Source organism: Mauremys mutica, chromosome 4 (assembly GCF_020497125.1).
Source record: "Mauremys mutica isolate MM-2020 ecotype Southern chromosome 4, ASM2049712v1, whole genome shotgun sequence".
Taxonomy (NCBI): domain Eukaryota; kingdom Metazoa; phylum Chordata; order Testudines; family Geoemydidae; genus Mauremys; species Mauremys mutica.
The window spans coordinates 11,659,660-11,678,397 of record NC_059075.1 but is presented as its reverse complement, the minus strand read 5'-3'; the positions used below and the strand labels follow the sequence as shown (position 1 = coordinate 11,678,397).

Sequence of the window (18,738 nt, the reverse complement as noted above, 5' to 3'; positions counted from 1 at the left end):
TGTGGGGTCTGTGAGGGAGTTAGGGTGCGGGAGGGCGCTCAGGGTGGGGTGCAGGGTCGGGGAGGGAGTTAGGGTGCGGGAGGGCACTCAGGGTGGGGTGCAGGGTCGGGGAGGGAGTTAGGGTGCGGGAGGGCACTCAGGGTGGGGTGCGGGGTCGGGGAGGGAGTTAGGGTGCGGGAGGGAGCTCAGGGTGTGGGTGTGGGGTCTGTGAGGGAGTTAGGGTGCGGGAGGGCACTCAGGGTGGGGTGCGGGGTCGGGGAGGGAGTTAGGGTGCGGGAGGGGGCTCAGGGTGGGGTGCGGGGTCGGGGAGGGAGTTAGGATGCGGGAGGGTGCTCAGGGTGGGGTGCGGGGTCGGGGAGGGAGTTAGGGTGCGGGAGGGCGCTCAGGGTGGGGTGCGGGGTCTGGGAGGAGTTAGGATGCGGGCGGGTGCTCAGGGTGGGGTGCAGGGTCGGGGAGGGAGTTAGGGTGCGGGAGGGCGCTCAGGGTGGGGTGCAGGGTCGGGGAGGGAGTTAGGGTGCGGGAGGGTGCTCAGGGTGGGGTGCGGGGTCGGGGAGGGAGTTAGGATGCGGGAGGGCACTCAGGGTGCGGGTGTGGGGTCGGGGAGGGAGTTAGGTTGCGGGAGGGCACTCAGGGTGCGGGTGTGGGGTTGGGGAGGGAGTTAGGGTGCGGGAGGGCGCTCAGGGTGGGGTGCGGGGTTGGGGAGGGAGTTAGGGTGCAGGAGGGCGCTCAGGGTGGGGTGTGGGGTCTGGGGGGGAGTTAGGGTGCGGGAGGGAGCTCAGGGTGCGGGTGCGGGGTCGGGGAGGGAGTTAGGGTGCGGGAGGGCGCTCAGGGTGGGGTGTGGGAGGGCGCTCAGGGTGGGGTGTGGGGTCTAGGAGGGAGTTAGGGTGCGGGAGGGCGCTCAGGGTGCGGTTGCAGGGTTGGGGAGGGAGTTAGGGTGCGGGAGGGGGCTCAGGGTGGGGTGAGGGGTCTGGGAGGGAGTTAGGGTGCGGGAGGGCGCTCAGGTTGGGGTGCAGGATTGGAGGGAGTTAGGGTGCGGGAGGGCGCTCAGGGTGGGGTGCGGGGTTGGAGGGAGTTAGGGTGCGGGAGGGCGCTCAGGGTGGGGTGCAGGGTTGGAGGGAGTTAGGGTGCGGGAGGGCGCTCAGGGTGGGGTGCGGGGTTGGTGGGTGTTCGGTTGCGGGTGGGCGCTCAGGGTGGGGTTACGGGATCTGGGAGGGACTTAGGGTGTGGGAGGGCGCTCAGGGTGCGGGTGCAGGGTTGGGGAGGGAGTTAGGGTGCGGGAGGGGGCTCAGGGTGGGGTGAGGGGTCTGGGAGGGAGTTAGGGTGCGGGAGGGCGCTCAGGTTGGGGTGCAGGATTGGAGGGAGTTAGGGTGCGGGAGGGCGCTCAGGGTGCGGGTGCAGGGTTGGAGGGAGTTAGGGTGCGGGAGGGCGCTCAGGGTGGGGGTGCGGGGGTGGGGAGGGAGTTAGGGTGCGGGAGGTGCTCAGGGTGGGGGTGCGGGGTGGGGGAGGGAGTTAGGGTGCTGGAGGGCGCTCAGGGTGGGGTATGGGGTCGGGGAGGGAGTTAGGGTGCGGGAGGGCGCTCAGGGTGGGGTGCGGGGTATGGGAGGGAGTTAGGGTGCATGAGGGGGCTCAGGGTGGGGTGTGGGGTTGGGGAGGGAGTTAGGGTGCGGGAGGGTGCTCAGGGTGGGGTGCGGGTTCGTGGAGGGAGTTAGGGTGCGGGAGGGTGCTCAGGGTGGGGTGCGGGGTCGGGGAGGGAGTTAGGGTGCGGGAGGGCGCTCAGGGTGCGGGTGCGGGGTCGGAGGGAGTTAGGGTGCGGGAGGGCGCTCAGGGTGGGGTGCGGGGTCTGGGAGGGAGTTAGGGTGCAGGAGGGTGCTCAGGGTGGGGTGTGGGGTTGGGGAGGGAGTTAGGTTGCAGGAGGGGGCTCGGGGTGGGGTGCGGGGTCTGGGAGGGAGTTAGGGTGCAGGAGGGCACTCAGGGTGGGGTGTGGGGTCGGAGGGAGTTAAGGTGCGGGAGGGGGCTCAGGGTGGGGGTGCGGGGTCGAAGGGAGTTAGGGTGCGGGAGGGCGCTCAGGGTGTGGGTGCAGGATCGGGGAGGGAGTTAGGGTGCGGGAGGGCGCTCAGGGTGCGGTTGCGGGGTCGGGGAGGGAGTTAGGGTGCGGGCTCTGGGAGGGCTCTGGGCCAGGGCCCCACACACCCCTAATCCACCTCTGCCTAGAATGGTTTTCGAGGGCATTGTGCTGCTGGAGTGCCATCTCCCGGCTAAGACATAGAAGCAAGGTAGTGGCAAGCTGTGGCCATTAAATATCTCCTGGTACTTTTCTACAAGAGTAACATAAGTGATGCCCTGGCCAAATTTGCATCTGCATGATTATATTTAGATTCTACCTACCTACATTGCTCCCTGGCAGATTCCACTGGATTTGGTATTCACTTCTCTGGTGAAGTGCTGCCGTGTGCCGTTAAAAATAGCCGCTGCATTACACTCCAGAGGTTGGCACATGTCAGTGGTGAGTGAAGTGGCTTCTCTGCGGGTATATGGAGAGGATGGAGTAATATAGGCTGCGTTCTGTTTTACAGGCTCCAAGGGCAAGGTCTAGAAAATTGCCTGAGGTGCAGTAGCTCTGGAGAACGTGGTACGTTGTGCAAAGCTGAGGCTGAGGCCTGTGTGCACAATAGAAAACATGTGGTTTGCCAGAGGGCAGGGTTTTAAATAGCCCGCTCTTGCCTTTGGAGATGAGCTGTTTGCTTTACGACACGTTGGATTCCAGTTTTCCTCTAAGCCTGTCTGTTCGGGGAAGCCGCTGAGGCATTTGGCGAGGGGGCAGCCTGCAGGGCTCTCTCTCCTTCCCCCCCATGCACCAGGCCTGGCTTTTGAGGTTCCAGGGCCTTCTCGTTGCCCCCTCCCCAGGGCCGGCTCCAGGCACCAGCGAAGAAAGCAGGTGCTTGGGGCGGCCAATGGGAAAGGGTGGGGGGGCACGTCTGGGTCTTCTGTGGCAATTCGGCGGCGGGTCTCCGAAGAGGAAGAGAGGGAGTGAAGGACCCGCTGCCGAATTGCCGCCGAAGAATGGAGCAGCACGATTGAGCTGCCACCGAAGTGCCGCCGATTGGCTTTATCTTTTTCTTTCCCCCCCACACCTCCGGTTTGCTGCCTGGGGCTACAAAAAAGCTGGAGCCGGCCCTGCCCCTCCCCCCACCTCCTAGGCAGGAATAGCCTTTGGGCCCACAGGATGAGGCAGCCAGATTGCAGAGCACCCTTCTAGAGTACTCACACCACCTTGTGTGGCACTAGCTCCTCTTCTGTAGCAGTGAGTGATCCGATCTCTCTCCAGCTCCCAACGCTGGCTCCCATTGTCTGCCAGTGACCAGCTCTCTGCCCCGCTGACCATGGGGGAAGTCAGAGAGAACCTCTCCCACAGCACATTTCTAAACCAGATTTCCCCATAACGGATGTGGCTATATGGAGTGCACAAGGGTGTGATGTGGTGCGAAGCTTTCACCAGCACTCACTTTGTACCACCCGCCTAACACACGGGTGGGTTTGGCGCTGTGTGTCATCTCCCACCCTGAGTTATGCTGATACCACCTCTCGCCTTCATATTTTATATAGTACAGACTCATGGGCACTCAGACAGATTCTGATTTGGTTTACACCAGCAGAAATCCAAACAAACTCCACTGGCTGCAGTTGAGATATCTTGGATTTACAATAGCGTACGGTCCCGGTCTTGCTCCCACTGAAGTCAGTTGCAAAACTTGCATTGATTCCAATGGTAAAAGACCAGGCTATTAGCGAGACTGGAATCGGGACCTATATCCCTTAGAATGAAAGATACTTAGTCATGTACTCATCTTTAAGCACATGCCAGGTCCATCCTTATTCACAGCAGCGGCTCCAGGAACCAGCGCTCCAAATGCTGCCTGGGGCGGCAAGCCACGGGGGGCGCCCTGCCGGTCCCTGCGAGGCCAGCAGTCCAGGCAGCCTTCGGTGGCGCACCTGCGGGAGGTCTGCCGGTCCCGCAGATTTGGCGGCAATTCGGCGGCGGGTACGCCGAAGCCATGGGACCAGCAGATCTCCCACAGGCAAGCCGCTGAATCCGTGGAACCGGGAACCTCCCTCAGGCAAGCCGCTGAAGGCTGCCTGACTGCTATGCTTGGGGCAGCAAAAAAGATAGAAAATGTAAGACACAAAACATCATCTTACAATTCTGGAACATGCAAAGCTCTCTCTTTCTACAGACAGCATTTCTGACCTGGTCTTTGCAAAATATAAGAAGTACGAAGAACTGCTAGTTCAGCAGGAGTAGCTGAGGTTATTTGTGAATCTCACTATACCAGCATTAACTTGTTGAATGACACATCAAGATGCAGTTTGGAGAAGCAATTTATTGTTACTGAAGTTTACTGCTTTATAGAGCACCTTGGTTTAGTGGCTGCAAAGGAAGAGATGACTCTTAAGTAGTAAGTGGGGAATTAATAAAGGAGGTGAATATAGGTGCTCCCCTGGAAAAAAATAATTTGATGGCATAATAGTACCTCCTTGAGTGCTATCACAGTGACCATGACCTTTTAAAGGGCAGATTTTAAAAATCATGAGGATAATGGCTTATTAGCTGCCTGAAAGCAACAACTTTCAGAGGTGAGATTGAAAAGGTGATGAGAAGCCTGGTGGTTGGATGAATGATGGGATTTTGTCTTGTGATTGAAAAAACTAGCCATACTGCACTTAGCCAAGACATGAGTTAGAAGGGACTTGATTGAGTTATTCCAAAGAGCACAGTAAATTCTACTGGTGAGTCTGTTTTTGTTACTTTGTGCCTTAGTTCAGGAACAAAGGGCATCTCCATTAAGTTAATGCCGATGTTCAGAACACATACAAAGAAATAATTGCTGAAGGCAGCATATACAACAGTTAATATGCAGATCTCAGTTGCAGGAAGTAGAGCCAAATACTAGAATAAAAGTCAATTCAAATGGCTGGATTGACAGAATGGCAAGATAACCAAAATAATAGGATAATTTGATTATCATCAGTCATCAAATGACTGATAATAACCAAAATAATGTTATGACCGCTGATAACTAGTAGTAGTATTTTTAGTGATCTAAGCTAAGCAGAATGATACATCGTGTTTCACGACACAAGCTAACTGCCTGACAGGGTCAGGAAGGAACATCATTTCCTATGTATTGCATTGCACAATTGGCTAGGTTGTTATGGATTCAAGCATTGGACACTGCAAGAAAGGAGGATACTGGATTTGATGGACCAGTGGTCTGACCCTTTGTCCAGTTTCAGAATCCAGACTGTGAGCCTGTTGACCTCTCATATGATTCCACTACTTTTGGCAGTAAGGGCTTTTTCATCAAATGTCTACTTCCAGAGGGCTGTGGTAGCTCCCTACCTTTTCTCTTGAACTTGGTGATTATTAGAAATCCCTCATATTTCTGGTTACCTGTGCTACAGCTACAGCTGGTCAACATTTTTTCTCCAACTTTTTTTTTTTTTGGATTAAAGATGGCTTTTCAATCAAACAACATTTTTATGGAAAATTTTCATTTTACTAGAAATTTTTCAGTAAAACATTTTCAGTTTTCAGGAAAAAATTGTAGTTTTTTGGTTTTTGAAAACAGTTTTCAGCAAAAAAAAATAATTAATGTGTTTGTTTATTTTCTTGGACCCAGCTTATAGAAACCCAAAAAAGTTTTGATTGCAATTTCCTTTGAAAAACCAAACAGTTTTGTGAGAAATTTTGAAAAATAGAATTTAAAAAAAATTCCACACCAAAAATAATTGGCATTTTTTACTCGCTTTAATTAAACTACAACACGTTCTCAGGAATACTGAGTCGTCCCATATACTTTGGAGTCTTCTAAACATTGCCGCATGGCATTTGGAACACTCTTGGGTTAAAGGTTACAAGGAATTTAGACTGATTTCTTAATAATACCAAGTATCGACGATGTTCCAGTTTCATGGGTCCTAGGTTCAGTCCACTTGGGTCTGACTTTTATGATGCATTCATTGGTGAGATAATGTGTGCTAAGAAGTGGTAATGTTAAGCTACCTGCTGTGACAAGACTTCAGTCATACTATGAGTATCTCATGGAATCTTTTGATGAAGAAGAGAGAAAAGTTACTAAAGACGGGCCGACCTGGTTTGAGAAAGACAGTGAAATTTCAAAAGGGGTGCAGTCATTTGCCTTTAAGCAGGTTGGACGCTAACCTACCCAATTTATCCTCTAACCTGAGACACCATTTTGAATAGCGTCACTTAGACTGTCTCTAAAATGAGAATTTTTAGCACTGACATTCCTGCGTCATCCAGTACTGGCTGCCCAAACAACTTCATTCAGAGCTGTGTGAAGAAACAAGAGAGTATTTGTGAATCTTCAGATTTTGTTCTCAATTTTTATCTGCAAACAAATGTCTCAATTTCTCCTAGTGAACACGTTTCACTGTGTGTCTGACAAAAATGTAGTAAAGTGGAGCTGCAAAATGTGGGTTGGGATTTTTGCTGGTTTTTTTTTTTTTTTTTTTTGGCAAAACAATCTTTTTTGGCCAATTGTGCTGATGGTGGGAATTTTTCCACATACCTAACAGGAGCTGTCTGGAAGTATTACATTCAGAAGTTAACTATTTCAAGACTCCAGAGTACTCGAGTTAGAGGGGATAGCTGGCTATTTCCGAGTACTGAAGGTTATTAATATCTTACCCTGTCCCTCTTTAGACCATACTCCTATAAAAGAGAAAAGAGAAACCTCCACGCTGGGGGTGGGCCTGTTTTCAAGCCACTAAGAAGAATGGCATTTATAGGCCTTGAATCCATGGATTTAGTAGGCAGGGGCTCAAACCTCTGAGTACTATCAACACCCCTGAGTTATGCATGCGAGAACACATTACCCATGACTGATTGTTCCTGCATAGAGGCTGGTTCTTCCAGGTAAGTGGCTCCTATTCTATTTGCAATATTGCACTGCTTTAAGTGGCTGAGAAAAGTAGGCTATGTTATGATCAGTACCCTTTCATGTGAGTGTACTGAGTATTCAGGAAGCCCGCTTGACTATGTCTAGAACATAATAAAAGTCTAGAACGTGTTTTCCATGCTCAAGTAAACATTAAACAAAATACTAGTTGAGTATTAAACTGTTTTCTTTTCTTAGGGAATGCAGTCGGATTTTTGGTGAAGATGGTCTGACGTTGAAACTCTTTCTTAAAAGGACTGCTCCCTTTTCTATTCTGTGGACTTTGACTAATTACCTGTATTTACTGGCTTTAAAGAAGCTGACAGCCACAGACGTCTCTGCCCTGTTCTGTTGTAACAAAGCATTTGTCTTCTTGCTTTCTTGGATTGTGCTGAAAGACAGGTTCATGGGCGTAAGGGTAATGACTTATATGATTTTCAACCATCTTGACTTTCATAATCAATCTTAAATCCATGATTTCAAGATTCATTGTTTTTAGTATAATGGATGTATATTTTGAAACATTTCTCATTAACTTTGTGGTGCAAATCTAAATCTGAAGTCCAGTTAGGGATCTCAGTCTCTTAAGAGAATAGGGTGCGAGTGAGAAGTCCAGCAGAACTGTGACACCGAATTTCAGATGGTGAATTAGCTGACTGAACTAAGAGGGCCTTTGATGACCTTGGGTTTAAAGTTCTGAAATATCGTTAGTGAAGCGGAAAACACTTTTATACAAATTTATTTTTAACTTTGTGATAAACTCTTAGGCCCTTACTAGAGCAATCTGGGCCGATAATGAATTAATCATTTTAAAGATTGTTCTATGCTTTTTCAATATACTATGTATTTCTAAGGACAACACACACACACACACACACACACACAGATATTACATGGGATTTAAGTGGGCACAGGCCGTTTATGCAGGGGTGAGTTTCACATTGAGTATATAAGTCTGATAGAACAGTATGGATAGGAATAGAAGTGGGATGTATATTTTTTGTAGCTGTCTGTCCCCATATCCCCATCAAGAGAAAGGTCTACCCCAAGTGGACTTGGGGAAAACTGAGCATATTTCTTGTATATAACATGCACGTCTGAGTCTGCAGAATGGATTAGGAGCCACCTCTGAATTTTTGCTCAAAAATGTCCAGATTCTGCACCATTGTAGTCAATGAAAATATTCCCATTGACTTTAATGGGAGTTGGGTCAGGCCCTAACGATCTGCTCTGGTCCCCTTGCAGTCAGGGTTAGTTTAGCCATTAATGTCAAAGGCAGGGCCCAGCTCAGGGATCTAGAACTGGAATGGGCCACCAGATGTGTTGGATTTGAGTTCCTGTGGGAGGGTGATGGCGGGCTGTGCATTTGCTGAGGGACTCCTGCCAGCCATTTTATAAAATGATAGATACAACTGTTTTTAGGATGATGAACTTGGGAAATGAACCTGGAATGAAGGAGCAGGAGAACCCTGGACTGTGACATCTGACCTGGCTTTTGGAATTGGGGGCAGGTACACTGAGTGAAAAATCTGCTCTTGGGTTCTGGGGACTGAGAGGAAAACTTCCTTTTTGGAGAGGGGGCTGGATGGCTTGCCAACCTAGTAATGAAGATATAAACTCCAGATCGCTATGGCATTAAGCATGTGTGTGTTTGTAAGCATGAGTAAAGCCATCTCTGTTCAGCAAAGCACATGCTTACATGTTTTGCCAAATTAGGTCCAGGCGACCAATCCCAATTCAGACTAGATCAGTAATGAATTTAACCTTTTGCCCTTTGGTGGGTGTCCTGTTGCACTCGTGAAATGAGTTTGGCAGACTCTGCCCAGTTTCCAGCAGACTGGTACCCATATGTCAGAACCCTGTTACCACTAATCAGCATCATTTTTGGCAGCCCCAGCGCCAATGCCTAGAATTAAGTTTGCATTGAGAGGTAATTAATCACTAACCTCCAGAGGTTACCCTTTGAGAATAGAGATGGGGCACATTAGAACCAGGGCACTGTGGGGAAGCCTGTATAGCTACTATGCCTCAATTTCTCCATCTGTAAAATGGGGATAATAATACTGACCTCCATTGAAAAGACCTTTGAGATCTACTAAAGCTACACAAGAGCTAGGTGGTATTGTAACTAATGTCTTTACTGTCTCTTTTCATGGCCAGTTATTATTGTACATAATGGTAGTGTTGACAATGTGCTCGCCATTGTCCCATCCCCAGAAAGCTTAGCAAAGACCTGTGCAGGTGCTCAACTTCAAGGGAAGGATGGGAATAGTAAGTGTTGGCAGGGTTAGGGCCGAAATATATATGAAGCACATATCTATTATATACCCCATTTTAAAATATGAAATCAACAAACATCAACTGTAACCAACAGCCCCTCGAGCTGTCTGTAGTTCCGTGGCTAATCCTTGTGGGCATCATGGAAGGAAGTATGCCTTGAGGAAGGCTTTGAAAGAGGAGAGGGTAGTGTCCTTGCAAATCAGAGAGGGGCTCTTTCAACTCAGGTAGCTGAGGCTCCTGTAGGAAGCACTAAAAGACTCAGGTTCAATTTCTGCTGCCCGCACCCCAGCCAGGCGTATCAGCATTGCAGATGAAAAAGGGATTCTTTCAAATACATGAACCCATCTGACTGACTAAATCAAGGAATGTATTCCATGCACAGCGGGCAGCAATTGCAGTGATAGAAGACTTTGCTTTCCAGGGGTTTTACTGGGGCATGTTTCAAGAGTTCTAAAACAACAGGGAGGGAGGGATAGTTCAGTGGTTTGAGCATTGGCCTGCTAAACCCAAGGTTGTGAGTTCAATCCTTGAGGCGGCCATTTAGGGATCTGGAGCAAAAAACCTGGTTGGGGATTGGTCCCCCTTTGAGCAGGGGGTTGGATGAGATGACCTCCTGAGGTCCCTTCCAACCCTGATATTCTAACATAAGACTTTCACACCTGCACTGGCTATGGGGGAAGTAGGCAGGGGGGTAGACAGAGCCTTGGCTTCCCACCCCTCCCTACTGCACCAGCCAGCAACTGAGCTGCCATGGAGTCAGCTGAATCAAGTATAGGTTGGCACGTCTAACTTCTCTTGAGTGAGAGAGAAAATAGGGCTGAACTGTGAATAACTGAGTAGCAGCTGGAAGAAACACTCATCCCTTTTAGATGGTGAGTGATACAAATAAGTTGAGTCACCAGGTCACTGGTCTGCTCTTGGGACATTGAAGCCTCATGCTGCCACTTACTCCAGGCTCGTGGCCATGACATGATCTAGCCCGTCAAAAGTAAGACATCATATACCCTTTTTAGTAATCTCCATTTCAAAGTAACACATTTTCATAAAGGGCAAACACAACTGATGAATTGTGCTAAAAAGATGTCATAAAGGAACTAGCTGTGAAAGTGCACTGAAGTTTTCAAAAAGAATCCTGTGGCACCTTATAGACTAACAGATGTTTTGCAGCATGAGCTTTCGTGGGTGAATACCCACTTCTTCGGATGCAAGAAGACTTGCATCCGAAGAAGTGGGTATTCATCCACGAAAGCTCATGCTGCAAAACGTCTGTTAGTCTATAAGGTGCCACAGGATTCTTTGCTGCTTTTACAGAACCAGACTAACACGGCTACCCCTCTGATACCTGAAGTTTTCAAAATTTTTTTAACTTGTACCATAAAAGGCACAGTATTGAGTGAGAAAAAGTGTCAGCTTTTGTTACAAGTACATGTAATTATTAATGCTGTAGGTGTAATATATTAGGCATAGAATCATAGGACTGGAAGGGACCTCGAGAGGTCATCTAATCCAGTCCCCTGCACTCATGGCAGGACTAAGGATTATCTAGACTATCCCTGACAGGTGTTTGTGTAACCTGCTCTTAAAAGTCTCCAATGATGGAGATTCCACAACTTCCCTAGGTAATTTATTCCAGTGCTTAACCACCCTGACAGTTAGGAAGTTTTTCCTAATGTCCAACCTAAACCTTCCTTGCTGCAATTTAAGCCCATTGCTTCTTGTCCTATCCTCAGAGGTTAAGAAAAACAATTTTTCTCCCTCCTCCTTGTAACAACCTTTTACATACTTGAAAACTATTATCATGTCCCCTCTCAGTCTTCTCTTTTCCAGACTAAACAAACCCAATTTTTCCCCCATAGGTCATGTTTTCTAGACCTTTAATCATTTTTGTGGCTCTTCTCTGGACTCTTTCCAATTTGTCCACATCCTTCCTGAAATGTGGTGCCCAGAACTGGACACAATACTCCAGATGAGGCCTAATCAGCGTGGAGTAGAACAGAAGAATTACTTCTTGTGTCTTGCTTACAACACTCCTGCTAATCATCCTCCCAGAACGATGTTTGGGTTTTTTTTTGCAACAGCGTTACACTGTTGACTCATATTTAGCTTGTGGTCCACTATGACCCCCAGATCCCTTTCCGCAGTACTCCTTCCTAGGCAGTCATTCTTCATTTCGTATGTGTGCATATGTGTACACTTTCCAGCAGTATGTGCACAAGGATAATTTTTAATGATAACAATCAGGCAGGTGAGTGCTTGGGAAATGGAATGTGACAAAGGAGTGTGAGAAGTTCCAATAGACATCCAGCCTTCTGTATTTTGGCAAGATCTGTTCTGCTTTCACTCCTGAGACACACTGAAAACAGGTGTAATTATGTTATCTGAGAAATAAGAGAACAGAAAAATTCAGGGCTAATAATATTCTCTTAGCTGTTTTTTACAAAATACTCAGCACCCACAATCAGGGCCAGGTTTTCAAAAGGATTCAGCTCTTATTGGGCTTACTCAAGGGCCTAAATGGGTGCTGCTGAGGAATGAGCTGTCTTGAGAATCTGGCCCCATAGTGTAGTTACTCTGCGTGAGCTTTATCTGTATAACTAATCATAGAGGACACTCCCTCTAAATACTGCACACAAAGGTCTCAGTCCTTCAAAAATGTGCTCATGTGTTAACTTAGCACATCCTGTGTAATTCCATTGGCGTCAAGGGAACTATTCACCGTGCATGAAGTTAAGCATGTGTGTAAATTCTTTGCAGTTTGGGCCCTGATTCAGCAAGGCACTTAAGCATGTGCCAAAGGCCATTCCTATTCCGGATGACAGTTAAGCGCACGCTTAACTCTAAGCCCATGCTTAAGTCCCATTGACTTCAGAGTTTAAAATTAAGCACCCGCTTAAGTGCTTTTGTCAACAGGGGCCATTAGGGCTACGCTTGAATTTTCAAATTTGGCTTTGTCTGGTTTGGTCTGCTACTGGATCACATTAGAGAGACAAAGTGGATGAGGTAATATTTTTTATTGGACCAACTTGTGTTGGTGAGAGAGACAAGTTTTTGAGCTTACACAGAGCTCTTCTTCAGGTCTGGAAAAGGTACTGAGAGTGTCACAGCTAGGTGGAACAGCAAGGTGGAACAGATTGTTTAGAGCAGAACTAGTTAACAGATATTTCAAGGGACCAAGGTAAAGTGGCCCATTCATGGCAGGGAGGGAAGCTGGAGGGGTGGGATTTAGTGGGTTATAGATTGTTGTAATAAACAATAAATCTAGTGTGTCTGTTCAATCCATGAGTTTTAGTATCTAGCAAAGTTGCAAAGTAAAGCTCCCAGGCTTGTCTTTTGAAGGTGGTGTGCAGATTTCTTTTGAGGACGAGGAGTCAGATATAGAATGATTGCTTTGTGAAACGTGTTCACCCACAGGTGAGGAATGTTTTTGCCTTTTATCATTTTTCTGTATGAGTTCATTTGAGAGCATAGTGATTGGTTTCACCCACATAGTAGTTGTTGCTGGGGCATTTAGTCCACTGGATAAGGTACACCACGTGTGATAGGCATGTGTAGGACCCATGGATCTAGAAAGGTGTGTTGTGGGGGGTGTTGATCATTGTAGCAGTGGAGATATGTTTACAGGTTTTTATCTGTTGTTCTGGAGGGTCGGGTGGCACTTTGAGTTGGTGAACCCACACAGGGTATCATCATACAATTATAGCCCATACTCAGTGGGGATCACATCCTGAAATATTTCCTGAACCCTCCCCCCCCCACTTCTGTCCTTCAAACAACCCTACAGCCTCTTCATGCTCATCATCAGAAGCAAGCTCCTCACAGACCAGGGCATCAGATGCAAAACCTGTAGACATATATTGTGAAAATATAATGATCACTAAATGCCTAGAAATTTAACATTTCATGGATCAGTTAACAGATCATGCAGTTCTCAAGATCCTAGTAAGCCCAGGGGTTCACAGTCACTTTCCCGTTCTTTATGTCTGAGGGGGCTAGAAACTTTTTTCTGTTGTACCATGTGGTCACAGTACAGAAGAGTTTGGCAACCACTGGTATAACACATAGCTCTGCAATAGCATGTTTTTTCGTCAGTAGAGCTCCTTTGTAAAGTGCTTTGAGGTCAGTATTATTATCCCCATTTTACAGTGGGAAACTGAGGCATGGGGAGGGGAAGTGACTTGCCCAAGGTCTCCTAGCTGGCCAGTGGCAGAGCCTGGGATGGAACCCAGCTCTCCAGAGTTCTGGTCACTCTTTTCTTCTCTTGTATAAAGCTGACTTTTTACCCACATGCTATTTTTCTGGTAAAGGTTAACAGTAAGTCTTGCTTTGAGGATACCTTTAGTGAATAATGATTATCTGGGGGAAGAGATGGGTGAAAGTTTAACAGGTTTTGCAAACAAGATGATGCCATGCCATGCTTGCAATACCCTATCCTCACCTAGCTGATAAAGATTATGACATCAGGCGTTAGGCCTTGCTTGGGAATGGGTTTAAGCTAACCTGAAAAAAGGCACTTTTATACTGAAATAAGAGTGTCCACATGAGGTGCATATACTGGTGTAACCATAACAGTGTAACTGTAGCAGTGCAACTGGTAAAAGTTTCCAGCATAGGACAGGCCGTAGGTGACTTGGTCTGAGGGCAATAGTGTGGGATGGGGGGATAGGCAGAGGGCACTCGCTGTGCCCCATGGGGAAGCATTCCATAACCAGCAGGCCTACCTTGTTTCCCTGGAAGCATCTGAATTCCTCAGGGCATAGTTGGGTATCCCATGTATCCACGTTGCTCTACTCCTCCCTGTAGTGGAGTTGACTACAGTTGGAGCTGGTCCAAGTGCTGCAAACCCTTTAAGCTTGTAAGGTGGCCTGTTGACTTCAGATGCTTAAAGTGAAGGATGTGCGTACATGTCTGCAGGTTCGGAGCCCTGGTTGTGTTCCTCCCTGAGCTCTATTTAAATGCTCATATTTGAAAAGAAAATCCTTTGGGGACCTCTTGCCACCCCTGGGTCTGAGCTTCTTTTCAGGAAGGCTGGTTGTAGATATTTCCTTGTATTACACTGACTAAGGCTGTACTACGCGCCGCATGGACAAAGATGTTCCTCGGTGAAATGCTGCCTGGCTGAACTTCCTTCCAAGAAAGACAATGCAAACTGGGTTTAGTCATTGTCTGTTAGAAGGTTTCCAGCTTGTTCCATTAATTGAACGACTTGTTTAAAGAGCAGTCAGCTACAACAGGCCACTTTTCTTCCCTTCAACCCCTGCTGCTACTTGCCAGCACAGCGAGCCTAAAGGATCCGCACTCGGGCCTCTCAAGCAAGCGTAAAACAATTACTGCTCACCAGTCGTTCGCTCCAATGCTTTAATGTATCCTTTGCAGAAGTAGCTCCTCATATGAAATTTAAAATAATGTTCTTACCATTTTTTCCATTGTCAGGTCTTATTCATTCTGTGGCTGAGGAGATGATGCTCATTTTGTGCTCATTGTCTTCTAAAGGCTGCGAGGGAAAGGCTTGGCTTTCTAAAATCCTGGCAAACTGTAAAACTGGCCCTAAAATTAGTGTAGGGTTGGACTGAGAGCCCCTTGCTCCCACCCCATTGGTGAGCAGTTACTCACCTGAGTTGTCCTATGGAAGTCAATGGGTTTACTCATGTGAGGAACTACTCAGTAATGTGAGGAAGAGAGCCAGAATACAGTGAGGTGCTGTACACTAACAATCAAATCCCGATCCCACTGAAGTCAGTGAGAGTTTTACCGATGACTTCAGAGGGAGTGGGATTTGACCCCAAGATCACAGAAAAGGTATTACTGTTGCAAAAATGTATTAGCTGCATTCGGTGAACATGTGGGTTGTCAGAACATCACGTGTGTAAGAACTCAGATCCATGGTATTGCTTCTGGCACATAACTAGCCAACAAAATAGGCAGCCGATCCACATCCATAGAAATACATATGACTCTTCATGCCAAGGGTGTAACATTAAACTGACAAGACAGCACTGAAGTGGTGTCACATGCAGTGGGTAAGTCTTCCTGGTGCAAAATTAGTTTTAGGAAGCAATTCCTGACCTGTCAATCCAGGTGGAGTATGTAGACGTTTAAAATGATAGCCAACAGCCACGTGTGCCATCACCATCTTGGCTGAAAGACTAGAGGCCAAACGATCCTCTACATAAGTTATTTTTGTAGTGAGACTGGAAGTTCCATGAACTTGGATCTCCCCTTTCCCCCGCCCAGTCAGTAGTAGCTGTAATAGCTTTGGCAGAGGAGAGGATCCTCCTCCTGTAGGATGGTGGAGAGTGACAGGCTGTCTGTCAGCCCCCAGAAGATGGCTCCATTGGGATTTAAGGGAAGTCTACCAGGCCAGCTCTCCAAAGATGTAGGAAAGAAGTAAACTAGGTGACCATCCCCAGAAGGAGGAAAGAAAACTACAGAGGCACCTCTCCTCAGATAACAGGGAGGTAAGAGAGAAGACTGGATCTGGAAAACAGAGTTGGTTTTCCAACAGGGACCACAAATGAAAGGATATTAAATTATGTCTGGTAGGTGGGGAGAAGGCTCTGTGGGAATGGTCATGGAGTCTGCCGGGAATGGTGTTTTGCACAATGGTTGGACTCCCAGTGCGAATTTTTCCTGAGCAAAGACTGAAGAACTTCAACAAAGGGGAAGTAAAGACATCTGAACAATGAGGCTCAAGAACACTTTCTGTGATGCCTATTGCTCCAATCATTAAGACTAGAAACAACAGTGCTTTCCATTGATGAGATGAGAGCAGGGCCGGCTCCAGACCCCAGCGCGCCAAGCGTGCGCTTGGGGCGGCGTGCCACGGGAGGGTGGCAGGTGGCTCCGGTGGACCTCCTGCAGGCGTGCCTGTGGAGGGTCCGCTGGTCCCGCGGCTCCGGTGGACCTCCCGCAGACGTGCCTGTGGAGGGTCCGCTGGTCCCGCGGCTCCGGTGGAGCATCCGCAGGAGTGCCTGCGGGAGGTCCACCGGAGCCACGGGACCAGCAGACCCTCCACAGGCACGTCTGCAGGAGGTCCACCGGAGACGTGGGACCGGCGACCGCCAGAGCGCCCCCCGCGGCGTGCCGCCCTGCTTGGGGCGGCGCAATTGCTAGAGCCGCCCCTGGATGAGAGCTGTATGGAGGAAGCAGGAAACCGTATACCTCCCTATGTGCCACCTTTTGCCAAGTACACTGGCATCAGACGAATGGCACTGATGTGATTTTGACGAAACAGGTACATTCTGCCAAGGTTCGCTCTCACTTACAAATCTGGGATAACTCTATTAGAAATATGTAAAAAAAAAAAAATCTCTCTATACTTGCATGGAACCCACAGTTTTCATGAGGTGTTTGATTATCAATCCAGTATAACAGAGCTACCTTATTTATCACAATTATATTTCCAGAAGTAAGTCACCAGTTTCTACTGATTTCTTTTCACAAATAATTCTCCTGGAATCTTAACATAAAAATGAACATGTGGGTCTTTAACATTTTCAGTAGGTGATGATTACTTCAGGGCCTTTTGTTATGTCTTTTGAGGTGGAGGTTTGCAATATTACATGTGACCAGTGACAGAATATGGCCAATCTATAATGCAACCCAAGATTTAAAAAGAGACACCAGTGTAGCTGTTTAGTTTTTTAAGCCTCTGAATGTGAGTTGTAATTCTGATCTCTGAGGGGATTTGGTTATAATTCTGAATTGTTATAAAGCTGATTTTTTTTTATTTTGTTAATTCATATCCTGGGGGAAGTTGAAAAGGAAAACAGAAATATTATGTATCTATGCATAGTAACTAATGGACTGTTCAGCTAAATGGAAGCTAATATGTAGAATTTCTGCACTGGTGATTGCTGCTAAGCAAGGATTCCATTTAGCTTTTCAAGATTATAGTTGAGTTCTGCATCCTGCTTACTGACGACATGCCATGTACATGTAGATCTAGCTATGAAATATTACTGTCAATTCTAGGAGTATGACATACTGTGTCATATGATGTTATAAGAATAATCTTTATCCCACATGAAGGCAAAAGATTGAGTTTTATGGAGTCGAAGGCTAGTAGGGTCCATTGGTCTGAACTCCTGTTTATCACAGGCCAGGAAATTTCACCCAAATACTTCTATACTGAGCTCGATGACTTCAGTTAAACCAAAGCATTCCAGTCCTCAGGAGACTGAGGGCTAGTCTACACTAGAAAATTAGAGTGACCCAGCTACATTGCTCAGGGGTGTGAAAAATCCACATCCCAGAGCAAGGTTGTTACACTGACCTAAGTCTAATTCTTCCGTCGACCTAGGTACTGCCTCTCAGGGAGGTGGATTTACCACAGCCATGGGAGAACCCCAGCAGCTGCACTGCTGTGGCGTTTTAAGTGTAAGACGTACCTAGACTGTGTGTCGCAGAGAACAGGAAAGACCTAGGCGCTACCAATGCCCAAGGCCCCTGCAGTATCAGTGAATTGATTTAGGTGAGGTATGCCCGGGTGATCCAGGCCCCAGGAAGGTGAGAAAACTCCAAGGTCCCTGGCAATCTGACCTGGGGGAAAATTCCTTCCCAACTCCAAATGTAGCGATCAGTTTGACCCTGAACACGTGAGCAAGACACACCAGCCAAACATCTAGAAAGAAGATTCTCTATGCTACCTCAGAACACTGCTCCACCCCATCCAGTGTCCCATCTCCTGCTGTGGCCAGTCTCTGATGCTTCAGAGGAAGGTGGAAAAAAGAAAACCCAGGATACATCTCCTCTTCTGCATTGGGGAAAATTCCTTCCTGATCCCTTCAGGGAGCCGGCTGAAGCCCTGAAGCATAAGACTGGATTGTAGCCATTGTCTTAATGAAGAGCTACAAGAGTTATGAGCATGTTGAGGTCAATGCAAGTAAGCCTGTTCCCCTATGGAGGAATAGAATGACCAGTGGGATGTATAGATTCACAGGTTCCAAGGCCTAAAGGGACTATTCTGACCATCCAGCTTGGCCTCACTACCCCCATCCAAACACAGAGTGCTCGTACAAGGTTGCATTTTTCTGGGGTTTACTTTTCCGTAGTAGTGGCTGTTTTACAGAAAGGTCCCAGAACGGACCATTAACTGATGGATCAAATGAAGCGATGCCACATACTGTGGTTGCACATTTGTACTGTTGGTAGCTGACACCTACTAGTATTTGAAGAAGAGGCATAGTCTAGTAAAAACAGGTATAGGGTAACATTTTCAAAAGGACCCAAGCAGGTTAGGGACCTAACGTCCATTGATCTAAGCAGGTTAAGCACCTAACATATTTAAGCACTTTTGAAAAATCTTATTAGGCACCTCTTTGTGGCATTAGGCATTTCATATCTTTGAAAAGCTGGCCCTCCCAAAGCCTCTTTTCAAAAGTGACTTAGGTCCGGCGCCTCAAAGGTATTTAGGTGCCTAATTCCCATTGACATCTCCCATTGAAGGTAAGAGGGAAGGATGAGCCACTGACCTAAGACATGGGAAACTCAGGTTCAATTC

General features: G+C 47.6%; 1 protein-coding gene across 2 annotated transcripts in view; it reads left to right on the top strand.

Moving 5' to 3' along the window:
* SLC35F4 (solute carrier family 35 member F4) overlaps positions 1 to 18,738 on the top strand; it is a 62,488-nt gene that overhangs the window by 31,552 nt on the left and 12,198 nt on the right. Inside the window, exon 4 of one of the 2 annotated variants that reach the window (XM_045015900.1) lies at positions 7,158 to 7,377. The exons of the other annotated variant lie outside the window; for it this stretch is intronic. Within the exon in view, the coding sequence (XP_044871835.1) occupies positions 7,158 to 7,377 (220 nt within the window). The remainder of the gene's footprint in view (positions 1 to 7,157; positions 7,378 to 18,738) is intronic. 2 annotated transcript variants of the gene reach the window in all.